This window comes from Alternaria atra (genome assembly GCF_907166805.1).
Source record: "Alternaria atra isolate CS162 genome assembly, contig: 21, whole genome shotgun sequence".
Classification (NCBI taxonomy): Eukaryota; Fungi; Ascomycota; class Dothideomycetes; order Pleosporales; family Pleosporaceae; genus Alternaria; species Alternaria atra.
In genome coordinates, this window is record NW_025091319.1 from 3872381 (window position 1) to 3884909 (window position 12529).

At 49.6% G+C, this 12529-nt stretch overlaps 5 protein-coding genes across 5 annotated transcripts; 3 read left to right on the plus strand and 2 right to left on the minus strand.

The window, feature by feature from the left end:
* Window positions 1-318: 318 nt before the first annotated feature.
* Window positions 319-962, minus strand: ALTATR162_LOCUS1708 (uncharacterized protein; the record flags this gene model as incomplete). The annotated part of the gene is made up of 4 exons (XM_043309306.1): window positions 319-511; window positions 578-706; window positions 768-780; window positions 839-962. 4 exons carry the CDS (start codon window positions 960-962, stop codon window positions 319-321), a joined length of 459 nt encoding a protein of 152 aa, XP_043165241.1.
* Window positions 963-1150: 188 nt separating this feature from the next.
* Window positions 1151-2200, plus strand: ALTATR162_LOCUS1709 (uncharacterized protein; the record flags this gene model as incomplete). Its single annotated transcript, XM_043309307.1, has 1 exon — window positions 1151-2200. One exon carries the CDS (start codon window positions 1151-1153, stop codon window positions 2198-2200), a length of 1050 nt encoding a protein of 349 aa, XP_043165242.1.
* Window positions 2201-2694: 494 nt separating this feature from the next.
* On the minus strand, window positions 2695-3429 carry ALTATR162_LOCUS1710 (uncharacterized protein; the record flags this gene model as incomplete). Its single annotated transcript, XM_043309308.1, has 1 exon — window positions 2695-3429. One exon carries the CDS (start codon window positions 3427-3429, stop codon window positions 2695-2697), a length of 735 nt encoding a protein of 244 aa, XP_043165243.1.
* Window positions 3430-4915: 1486 nt separating this feature from the next.
* On the plus strand, window positions 4916-7405 carry ALTATR162_LOCUS1711 (uncharacterized protein; the record flags this gene model as incomplete). Its single annotated transcript, XM_043309309.1, has 1 exon — window positions 4916-7405. One exon carries the CDS (start codon window positions 4916-4918, stop codon window positions 7403-7405), a length of 2490 nt encoding a protein of 829 aa, XP_043165244.1.
* Window positions 7406-8275: 870 nt separating this feature from the next.
* Window positions 8276-9916, plus strand: ALTATR162_LOCUS1712 (uncharacterized protein; the record flags this gene model as incomplete). The annotated part of the gene is made up of 3 exons (XM_043309310.1): window positions 8276-8727; window positions 8778-8953; window positions 9006-9916. The coding sequence occupies 3 exons, from the start codon at window positions 8276-8278 to the stop codon at window positions 9914-9916; spliced, it is 1539 nt and encodes a 512-aa protein (XP_043165245.1).
* Window positions 9917-12529: the final 2613 nt, after the last annotated feature.

Consider the following 12529-nt stretch of genomic DNA (forward strand, 5'->3'; position numbering starts at 1 on the left):
CGACCCCACATTGTCCCTCCACACCTCAGACAGCAACAGTCACGGCATGCATCCCAACAATCGCAGCTTATTAGATGACGCCCTTCACCACGCAGCCTTGATAAGGGCTCGGACTCGGCCGCTGTGTCTGTGCCCTTCTTGCTAGCCTAGCCCAGTCATCTTACACGGGCTACTAGGAACCAGCCAAGATATGTACCCCATACCATACCATGGCATTGCAACGCCCTTCCATCAATCAGCTATCTTGGAACATTAACGTGTCGTAACTGGCATGGTTGACTAAGACAGCCCTTCCCGGTGCATCCTCAGGCGCATGCTTCAGGTATGGTACGCGGCCTCTTCCTCGTCCTCCTCGTCGCTACTTTCAACTAAGCCAGCCTCGCTGGGAAGGACTTCAGGAAACCAGCCGTACTGCCCAAGATCCACTGTGTACTGCCCCATGGCATCCTGTCTGACCTCCACTCCCTCCCTGCGCAGAGCATCTGCTTGCTGAGCCGCTGCGCTCGGTCCTCTTTGTTCCAGTCAGCAATCGAACAACAGCCAACAAAGCCTTGTTATGGTAACAAGAGGCGCTGACCTCGGACTGATGCCACCTTTGGCGTTGATCACGCGCTGCCAAGGCACGTTGCGGCTATGGAACGTTGGACTCTTCTTGCTGCTATCGGTCGATGGCGACGGCAGGTTCTTGAGACACACTCCGACTTGTCTTTGACGTCATGCGTTAGTGATGTTGCAACCACATCGTCATGTCCTCTTCGGTGTATTACCTTGGGCATTCGGCTACGGTCAAAAGAAACATGTCAGCAAGTCGTCCTCGTCATCTGGCAACACAACGCACGCTTTCCTACTAGCTTAGCAATATGACCATAGCTAGTGACCTTGCCAGAAGGCACCTCTTGAATCGCTTCGTATACTGCCGTGTACCATAGCCAAACTTCTTCTGAGCGCTCTCCTGGCGCCATGATGATTCGAGGTGTAAAAGTGAATGAGATCAACTGCTCGAAGCCGAGCGGGATCTACACCTGCAGCACGCGACAACACGAGAGCACGTGATGCGGAATGGCGGCGCGCGCCAAGCTCTCAACTTTCCGTACCGAGCTTCGCGACTGGACATTTGCAACACCACTCACACGAAACGCCCACTCTGAACATGTCTGGACTCGCCGACTATTTGGCAAAGAATTACCTCACAGCAGACTCGGAAAAGAAGTCGAAAAAGCGCAAGAGAAAGAACAAGGATGCTGGGCTCATCATTGACGACGATGACAACCTGGGCTGGAAAGACAAGGCAGACGAGGACGATGAGGATGCGCCGATGATCGGTATGGGTATTCTGATTTTCGCACGCTACACGAACTCGAGGCTAACAAATCATGCTATAGTTGGTGGAGGCACACTCAAAAAGTCCAAGAAGAAATCCAAAGGCACCAGTGCCGCGACGTGGACAGCCGTGGGTGTCGCCGCACCCTCACATGCCGAACAACTTGCAGCCGATGCAGCCGCCGCCGATGCGATCATAGCAGGGACAGCTGCTGACCGCCAAAAAGCTGCCGAAGACGAAGATGAAGCACCAGAGATGGTAGACACAGATGGCGTCATGAGGATGGAGTCTGGTGCAAAGGCAGGACTCCAAAGTGCCGCCGAGGTCGCAGCAGCAATAAAGAAGAAACAAGAAGAGGAGAAGCGCAAGGCCGAGGAGGTCACAAAAGAAATGGGGAGCGCCGCGCAAGAAACCATTTACCGAGATGCCAGCGGTCGTATAATCAACGTTGCAATGAAGCGCGCAGAGGCACGAAAGAAAGCTGAAGAAGAGGAGCGTAAGAAGCGTGAGAAGGAAAAGGCAGCGCGCGGAGATGTACAAAATGCAGAGGCCGAGCGCAGGAAACAACAGCTACAGGATGCGAAGACGATGACCATTGCGCGGTATGCAGACGACGCGGAGCTCAACGACGAGCTAAAGGAACGAGGGCACTGGAACGATCCTGCTTCAGGTTTCTTGCGCAAGAAGAAGGCTGGACGTAGTATTACAGGCAAGCCTCTATACCAAGGACCTTTTCAACCAAACCGATACAATATCCGTCCGGGACATCGGTGGGACGGCATCGATCGAGGAAACGGGTTCGAGAAGCAGTGGTTCGATTCAAGGAATCGCAAAGCAAATATCGAGAAACTGGAGTACCAGTGGCAGATGGACGAATAAGCTTTTGGAGCGGTGTTTACCAGGCTTTTTTTCTATAGGAACATGGCATGGGTATTATTTGCATAGCGAGGCGTTTGGGTTCGTTATATGCAACATAGCGTCTGTAAGACATATACCTGTCATCACTATTCTAGCAGACTTCATTGCATTGTATAGAGACATCTGACTAATGATTCACCAAACGAACAACACATATTTCGATCTGTATAAACAAAAAAAAACATGGTCAAAAACATACAACAACGGGGGTTAGCGAGTGGATACACACCTAACTACTAATCCGCAGGACACTGCTGGTACATGGTTGCCTATGTATAACGAAATGACCTTCAGAATCGGCATCAAGAATATCCTCCAGCTATGCAGAAAAGGAAGCAGAATTTACAAGAACCATTTGTTTTACCATCTTCTCTACCCATCACTATGCTAAGTTTGAGCTAGGTAAAGACTGCTCTGAACAGTACAAAAACCCGACGTCCCAATCTCTCGTGTCATTATGAATGACGACTTTCTACGCCTTGGCTTCTCATGCTGATAGAGTGACTACTGACCCACTTCGGAAGATACGACGCTAGCAAAACTAGTGCGAGTAGCGGAAGTGCGGCAGCAAGGTATATCTTGAACCCACTTGAGTTGATCGCGAATCCTTCATTCATGCTGAAGAGACTCGCCACGAAGGACAACGGTAGAAAAAACAATGCAATGTGGGTCAGCTGTTTGACGTATACGGTCTCTTCCATGCCACGACGGGAGTCCATAAGCTGGACCATCGACATAAGCATCGGAACCATTGACTCCAAAGACTGCCGATATTGAACGATCTGCTGAGAAATGAAGTCGATGTCTCTGGATAGGACCTTGCTCGGCCCGCCATCTTCATCGACAAACGATCTCATCGCCATCAGCTTTTCGACGCTGCGTTGGCCTCGCCGCCGCCAACGGTGAAGATCGAGCATGATGCTGCTGATCTCAGTACTGCTCAGACCTTTTACAGTTTCAAACGAGAACTCGTAGTGCTTGACGTATTGACCCATCAGCAACGAGTAGAGCGCCCACTCGGCGAGGATGATTCGTATTGGGTGTCGTGCTAGCTCAAAGATACTGACGCCGGACTCCAATGGAGATGTAGACAAGGCTGTGATGGTCTCTTCTAAAAAGCTCGGTGTTGCTGAGCGCGGTTGAAACTGGTGAGCTGACCGGACGGACGAGTATGGTTTGTCCACGAGCATCACGCCTATTTCCAGCAGGCGTCATTGATAGGCTCTGTCATGTTTGGAAGAGAAGGTGCGGCTTACATATCCATAACTCTGGGCTAATCTCCTTCCTCATTATAGAGAAGCACGCATCGGCAATTGAAACACAGCATTCCTTCATTCGTGGCATCTGACCGGCATACCTCTCTGCATTTCCTTCTACGCGGGGGTTATAAGGAATTGGCGACAAGTGCTGTTCTGCTTGGAGGATTCTCTTGTAATACAAATGAACAGACTTTTGAGGGTCATTTTGCGACGATAACAATGAGACAGTGCTTCTCTTGAGTTGTGAGCCTAGTTGGGGAAACTTGTTTGCCGCCAAGTGGTTGTGGAAGAATTCCAGCCCAATATTGAACAGGTGATCGATTTGAGCGGCCATTTCAGGACTGATGTCTTCGAATAGCATGCAGAGACCTGAGACGCCTTCCGCCGAGCCCGATTTAACCGCTTGGATTCGACCGAGAAGCTGCTCGACGTTTGTCGCATGAGAGTTTGTAAACTTACCTTCGCGAAACTCGAGGCACGAGAAAGTGCTGCTAGTAGCACCCCTCGGGAAAAAATGTGTCATATTCGATAACATCCACTATGGGCTCTTCGTGTACGGTAAGAGGGGTCAGAAGTTCAGATTGCGATGTTCTCAAGTCTAGAGTACTTGGCGGCGGAAAGTGGCTGTATTCTGGCCCGTGAAGAGAAGAAGTGAGAGGAGAAAACCAATATAACGACCCGCCCGTGTAATCCAGTCGCAGTCATTATGTGATGCCTTGGACTTCGCGAGGCGTAATTGTATGCAAGCCATTCATCATGAGCTTCCTATTTGGTCTGTATATCTTGCAGCCTTGCGTGCGACCCGCGGAGCCTTACCTGCTGACCACCTACAGGCAGACAGTGTCATGACCGGTCAAAATACCTGAGACTCTCTTATATTCACTGCGAATGCTTACTGAGTAATCCCAATCGCGTGCAACCACAGCATAGCCTTTCCAGATAAGGTGGTTTCCGGGCCAGCCTTTCTACATCAAACACTGTACGCTCACTGGTGAAATAGCCAGCAATAAGCTGCCTAAATCTGCGTACAAATCTGCCAAGGTAGTCTTCTTCGGCCACTCTCACCGGATGCAGTTGAATGTAGGTTGTTGAGAGATAAGAACTGCCTTCATGCCTCGCCATGGCTTGCCTACCCAGTAAGACCACCTTGAATATATTAGCTATTGGAAGCAAAAATGCCGCATAGCTCATATAGAGTGGGGTAAAGTGGTCGAACCATAAGAGGTGACACAACATGTCATTCTGGTAGTTCAGAACTCCACTTTCATCGCTGACAGCGTTTCCGACACATTCTCTACTTTGATTTGATATATCCTTGTTTGTTCTTGTTGTTGGACAACCTTTGCACTAGAGCCTCGGCTGCCGCGTTACATTGAGAGACCTCTAGTCTTACTGCTAGCGGTGTTATCCCGACGTCATGGTGGAAGAGACTAAGCTCATCGAGAAGTTTCGGAGAGAGTACGAACAAAGGTCCGCACTGATTGAAAAGAGTACACGTCGGATTAATGACATCTTACTACCCGAAGCACTCAAGAAAGCGGATGTTAGATGTCACCATCCCCATTTTAGAATGAAGGAAATGGAATCGGCTGTCAAATCCGTCCAGAATAAGAGAAAGGAAAGGATAAAAAGAGAAGATGACAGAAATCAGATGAAGAATCTTAGAGTAAGCTGGGAAAGGTACTGGGGTGAAGGACATGTAAGACTTAACGATTATGGCGATTTTTCGGATGTCGACGAGATGTTCAAAAGTCTCCCTGACATCGGTGGCATTCGGATCCTCCTCTACTTCCCAGGCGATGTCGAAAAGGTCGAAAAATGTCTCGTAGAACACACCGAAATCGAGCTCGTGAGAAGAACCAAAAAGAGCCGATATATTCCAAAGGACCTGTTCGACATGGAGATCGCAATCTCGCAATGGACGAGGTTCGAGGCTCCCGAAGCTATTTCCACAACCGAAGCCATCTCCACAAGCGACGAAAATTCCACAACTAGAAACATTTCTACAACCGAAGAGATCTTCCCTGGATATCGGGGAGACCATTTTCATGTTAAGCTCCACCGGGATGATTTTACCGTTGAGATCCAGGTCTTAACACTTGTCATGAATGCTTGGTCGAATATTGAACACGATATTATTTACAAACCACACGAAGCGCCAGGGCCCGAAACAAGAGCCATTCTTGACAGCTTCAACGGCATTGTCATGGTCGGAGAAACCGCACTTCAGCAGCTTGATAACCTGAAGCAGCGCGAGCTCAATAAAGAGCTCGAGAGAAGCAATAAAATCGCAGTCGACATCTATGACGTGGGAAAGTGGATAGGGGAGTACTACGACGAACAAGTAGGGAACCCTCGAACGCAGAATCGCGTGACCTGGCGTTATCTTGACAAACTTTTCGAATTTCTCAAGGCGGATATGCAACATACTTCCGGGAATCTGAAGCAACTCGTCGAAAGTGTCTGGGAAAAGGATTCCGAAGCGTATCAATGTACCCGGGATCTACCACTGTTCATGCTCAGGCAAAGCTGTCGTGACCAGAGCCACAAAATTCCTACGTGCGCAGAGCTTCGCCAGATGAAGTTTCCTCCAACAGTAGACATCCAGCTACAGCTTGATAGAGTCATGGCCTCACGCGTCGTCCATTGCTTGAACGTAACAGACTGCCTGCACGTTCGGAAACTCTTCCTAGACGTGATGAAGAAGGTTGTTCAGGAGCCAGGACAATCTGAAGAAGATCGGCCAACACTGTTGGACTTCATGGATGTATTACATCCTGATCATGGCCGTTACGACTGGCAATCCAAAGGAAAGCTCAGAAAGTTTTGTCAAAACTTTCTCGATGTTGACAGGCTTGATCGTGCCATGGAAGACATCCAGCGGAGTGATGATGAAGAGGATAAGTACGGAAAAAAAGAATTGAAAGAACCCTCCAAACAAGCGCTGGTCCGGCTTTGCCTAATGATTGTTAATGCAGGTCGCATCGCCTGTCCAACTTTCCAGTCTACGGAAGACCTCCCAAGGACATACGAGCAACAGGTAATCATACCAAGGATTCTGTGTGTATTAGTTAGGGATACAGAGTTTACACACTGGATTCCAGATCTATATCACGTCACTCAACATTGGATAAACACCAGCAACCTTACACCTATGGCGTCGCCAGACATGGAGAGGGAACTTCGGCAACACGTTCACCTACAAAACGCATACAGGGTTAATCCTGCGGACGTCCTAGGATACAATGTCACGGAAGTCATCGTCGATCATCCTGGAAACGCCAACCCATCACGGATATCCTGGGTCGGTGTTAACTTGAAGAAACCACATTACAAATGGATTCTGAGGCTTAACTCAAGCCATCGAATCAAAACTGAGTTTCGAACCGACAAGATGGCGGACCGGCCTAGAAAACATCCAGGTTATTTTGTTTCAATCTGTCCGTCTTCAGAAAATAAACCAAAGTGGCACTACACACCGAACAGGCCTCAGTGGGAGCTTGTGAAGCTCAAGGACCTACCATTAGATGAGGAGCCACGCGTTACTGAATTTAGTCGCAACAAATGCGAATTTGAGGACTTGTTCAATACTTTGCTTCCTCCAGACTCGCCTATCGCAAAGAAGGGCGAATCATGGACAATGACACTGGAAGGCATGGGCTTCACCATCGAATCGACCGAGGACGAGTTTATTCTCACTGAAGCGAAGGAAGACCTGGTGAATGCTCCACCGCATCCTTCAACACGCCGAGGCAGCAATGCGACCTCAAATCACTCCGTACCACCCGAAGAAATGTCTCAGGCCGAGAACTCGCAAGCAGAAACTGCTCAAGCAGAAGCTTCCGAGGCCGAAACCGTTCAGGACAAAACTTCCCAGACCGAAATCTCACCGGCAGATACTTCTTAGAACGAAGCTTTTCACATACTGCCTATTTTGTTTGCCTGACATGCCATACGCAAATGGTAGGACCAATGGCATGTGCGTCTTGATTACCACAGGCTTTTCGTCCTCGTCTTTACTTTGTAGATCATCCTTCTCTCCTCTCTTATTCGTTCCTTGAAGAGCTTGCTCTTCCAATGCTTTCCTAACAACGCTGACGTATGCGGCCTGCCCTGGTGCCGAACTGCGATTTCCCTAAAACAATTGGAAATGTTCTTTTCCCGTCAAACTCTCATATATTAGACACCTATTAATTGCCTATACATATATGTACATACAGTAACAATGCCTAAGAATACCTTGTAGGCCATTCTGTAACGCGACGTGTCGTTGTTCTAGTGCCTCCTGAGATTCCGTCCATTGGGTCGGTAGCATCTAAACATGTTGTACAGTCGCACCGTTAAGAACAATAGGATCTTTCTTGATCGTAGATGCAAGCAAGCGTATGGCATGACCTGCGTCCCGAAGATAGAGCTCGCATTTGACATGTTCCGCTCATTCATCGATAGAGGGGTTCCAGGCTTCGTCACAATAGTCGCAGCGGGAAATGATAACCCCCACTTGGGATGTTCTCGAAGCTGGTCAAGCATTCAGTCGACGGTCCTTCGTGATCGTCTTGATATACTTCATACTAGTCGTAGACGTTGGCTCGAGTTGCATCGTATCTATGAAAGCACTTTAAAGGTGTTTGCTGTTCGGTGGAGGGCACGTTGAGCGTACTCGAGTCAGTCCACACCCACCCAAGACATCACATGACGTCGCGACTACTTTTTGTCCCGCTCGTCAACTTCCGACATCCCACTCGCGATAACGCGCCGGCGATGTGTGCCACCCTCCATGTCCCTCTCTAAGCATGCGAAGACGTACTTACTGAATCAATCGAAATATAAGCATCTCAATGCGTTCAATTCACTCGTCGATCCGTCCTTTCTCACGCGCAGCGATGCCACCGAATCGAATGTCCTTGACGAGCAGTCCGCTAGCAGCCTCAATGACAAGCCAATCGCGATAAAAGACAACATCTGCACAAAGCATCTGAAGACTACCGCTTCTTCTGGAATTCTTAGGGACTTTACCAGCCCATATGACGCGACGGTGGTGAAGCTGCTCCAAGATGAGGGCGCAGTGGTGGTGGGCAAGACGAACATGGACGAGTTCGGCATGGGATCGCATTCAACACATTCACATTTCGGCCCAGTGAAGATGCAGAGATATGAGAGTGAAGAAGCGAGTGCGGGAGGAAGCTCAGGTGGAAGCGCGCTTGCTGTCGCTACTTCACAATGTTGGGCGTAAGTCATTTATCCTCGACGAATTGGAGTATATGTGCTGAAACGATCAGTGCATTAGGTACCGATACTGGAGGCTCCGTACGGCTTCCCGCTGCGTATACTGGAGTCATTGGGTACAAGCCAAGCTACGGACTGCTGTCGAGATGGGGCGTTATTGCTTATGCCAACTCCCTGGACACTGTTGGGATATTCGGCAAGAACGTCGCGAGTGTAAAGAGCATTTTCGGTGAGTTTTCGGCGTTGTAGACTAGCATCTCGTCATTTCTGACAGGTTACAGACAAGCTCAACGTCCACGATGCACACGACCCAACCTCCGTCCCCAATACAACCCGCGCAAAGTTCCGTAAGGGACACCAACCAACTTCATTGAGGATCGGCATTCCTCTCGACTACAACATTGACACATTGCACCCCGCTGTCCGAAGAGCGTGGATCCTTCGACTCAGGCACTTGTGGGATCATGGTCATACTTTGCATCCTGTCCGACTACCGACAACACAGCAAGCGCTATCAGCTTACTATGTCCTCGCACCAGCCGAGGCATCTAGCAATCTTGCAAAGTATGATGGAGTGCGCTTCGGCAGTAGAGCAGAAGGCATCGATGGAACACCAGACAGTGTCCTCTTTGCTAAGACTCGAGGTCAAGGTTTCGGTCCTGAAGTTCAGCGACGTATACTACTTGGGGCCTTTTCACTAAGCGCTCAGGCTATCGACAACTACTTCATACAAGCACAAAAGATTCGCAGACTTGTACAACAAGACTTCAACCGGGTCTTTGCGTCGCCAAACCCGCTGTTCGATTCCGAAGAGCCCTTGGCAAAGACAGAGGGCGTAGACGTGATCATATGCCCCACGGCACCATCAACGGCGCCCTCATTGGCTGAAGTTGAGACCAAGGACCCGGTGTACTCCTACATGAATGATGTCTTCACCGTGCCAGCTAGTCTTGCCGGACTACCAGCAATCACTCTTCCAACAGCCGCACCCTACAACGAGGAAAAATTGGGGAATTCGAAAGCCACCGAGCCCTTCTTCAACACCATAGGATTGCAAGTAATTGGTCAGTATGGAGACGATCAGCTCGTCCTCAATACTGCCAAAACGTTAGAGAATATCACACGTACTCCGCAAAACCGTACCGGGCCCGAAGTGAACGCGTGGGGCAGTGGTGCTAAGTCAGATACGTAAAAGGAACAAGCTGAAAAGCTTATGGACAAGTTCCTCAGAGCGCTAGGACTACGACGTCTCGATCCTGCTGCTGCCCTGTGCGAAATGAGTCGGATAGCGTATGTGGCTTCTCTTGCCGATGAGAAAGATCCACTTACTGCTGAGAGGGAAGTTTCCGACGCAGCTTCACACGTTCGGGAGATATGGAGAGATGGAGATAGTGGTCCTGTCGTCTGATAGTCGAATAGATCAATGTGCTGCGAAAGGGATGAATGAGTCAGCTGAGTCTATGTATTCAGTCCTTATACTTGTACATTTATATCCTCTTGTATAATGAAACAGCAAGCCTCCGTCAAAGTCTCGAACACTTATGAGTGAGGCGACTGCTACCTATGAGGACGGTCTTTGAATGACTATCATCAGTTTTACTCGATGTTCTCACAAAGCATCATTTCATTCACTCGAGCATCATCCTGGCTCGATGAGAGATCGAAGTAGAGGCAATTGAGGCAACAAGTAACACATGACTGATCCACTCCAGCCATACCGCCAATTTCTTATGTCTCACTTTCAACATAGATATCACCTTCCTTTTACGGTGTCTAAGGAATGTTGCATTCCGAATCATGAAGGTGAGGCGACCGGTGTACCTCTGGGGAGATCTTCAAATCGTTGTAGCCTATCACTCCAGCTTGGTGACAGCAGTGGATTTGGAGCCTTGGAGCCTTCTCCGGCTTAAAAGCGCTGCTGGAAGATTCTTGCCGCTTCAGGTTCTAGAGGTACCGTGATTACCATTCTTGTATCGATATGATACCGCTTTGCTGGAACTGTTGGGACATGGTGGTTGCCTTCTGTGGAGTACTAGTGTATCAGTGTGCTTAAGTGTGGGGATAAGATAGGTACATCTTGCCAAGTACCTAGGTACCGCGGCAACCGCCATCCGCTCATACGTCAAAGTTATATAGGCTAGATTCCTTGCTGGGAGTATTGGTTCGCTTAGAAGCTGTTTCATTCATGTAGATGATACATCTCATGATGTACTGTGCCCCATGTCGTTTTCTAGGGTTACCTAGGTAAGTCCCCACGAGAACTATGAGGCTTCTCCCCACGTGTTGCCCACTAGCTGCATCATAGCTCCGCTGACGGACCGTTGCGATTGGCTTCTCAGCCATACTACTTTGAGCGCTATGCATCATCATCAAGATCACGCGCTTCTACTTAGTGTAAGATCTAGATCCATAGCCGGTACGTCATATCAACTACATTCACATGCCTTAGAAGGCGCCGAAGATTCTACCGTGAGAAAAACTGGTTCTGGGTTCAAGATTTGAGTCATGTGCACTGTAACATAGGTTCGTGTAGAGTTGTACTGCAAACTGGCAGTTCCACAGTTAGACACTGCCCAAGAGCGGGGAATACACATGCAGTGTCACCACCCGATTACCACGCAGCCAGTAGACAGTTGAGACGTAAGCACTCCGTTAGGGGTCACTAAGCTTATCCCACGTTGACGGTGCCGTGCCCGTGCCGTTTTCTACAAGGCTCCAGGCCAACGGGTCCTGTGAGCGATCTGCAATATGTCTTACATGTGCAGGACGTCAACCCATACGCTAGAACATGGTAAGGGAGAGAACTCCGAGGCTTCCCTCTATACTAGTGGTCAGGTAGCAACTTGGAGTGAAGCAAAGGTGCAGTGAAGCCCAGTATGGTGATGCGGCTGCAGCGGCAGATAGTGCCACGCCCAATACCATCGAGAGATGCTCGTATCAGCCTGATCCCATATGAGAGCGTCCCGTTAACCGGCCCGATCAAGTATACAGGTATGTGCGGGAATTGTGCGAGAGGCCGCCTAAAGCGGTAACTCTCAACATCTACCACACCCAGTGGGGTGAGCCATCCAACCATTCGCCGGTGAACCTCCACCAGCCAAGTGTTCCTCCCCTCTGTCCTCTCTGTTGTGTATGGTCGACGAAGAGCGTAGTGCACGCTTAAATGCGGAGTTTCGATAGGCGGTCTGGGAGGGGGGCCAGGAGGCAGGTAGCAAGTCGATATGTCACTCTCCATCGGACCCCACCACCATGGCCAAGGTCGCGCATGACCACCATTCCAAGAGAGAGCTGAGTCTCCACTGCAGCGTGGGTAGGTATTCTGTTGGGAGTCGCGAGCCGGCGACCAGCCGGTCTATATAAGTGTCTTGCCCTCAGCACCTTGATGGCTCATCACGCTCCAACACTTTCACAATCCAACCAACCAAACAACACCACCCAACCAACCAACCAATCACCATCATAAAGATGTCTCCCTGGTACGTCTTGCAACCAATCTTTGGTGGCTGACACACGCTGGCGTGTTGCTGCTTCAGGGCTAGCGCCAGCACCGTGATGGACACTTTACTTGGAAGATGGAAGGGGCACAGGCTAACAGCTGAACAGCAACTGCTCTACCTGCAACTGCGCTGGTGACTGCTCCAGCTGTGGATGCGGATCTTGCTCCGTAAGTACATCCTACGATGCACTGATGCAGTGCCTCTATCTGTCTGCTTTAAATTGGCACTAACGATTGGGGAACAGCACTAAGCGTCAAACTACCCTGAACCTCGAATCTCTTTCAACAACAACACATCCATTGAGCGAT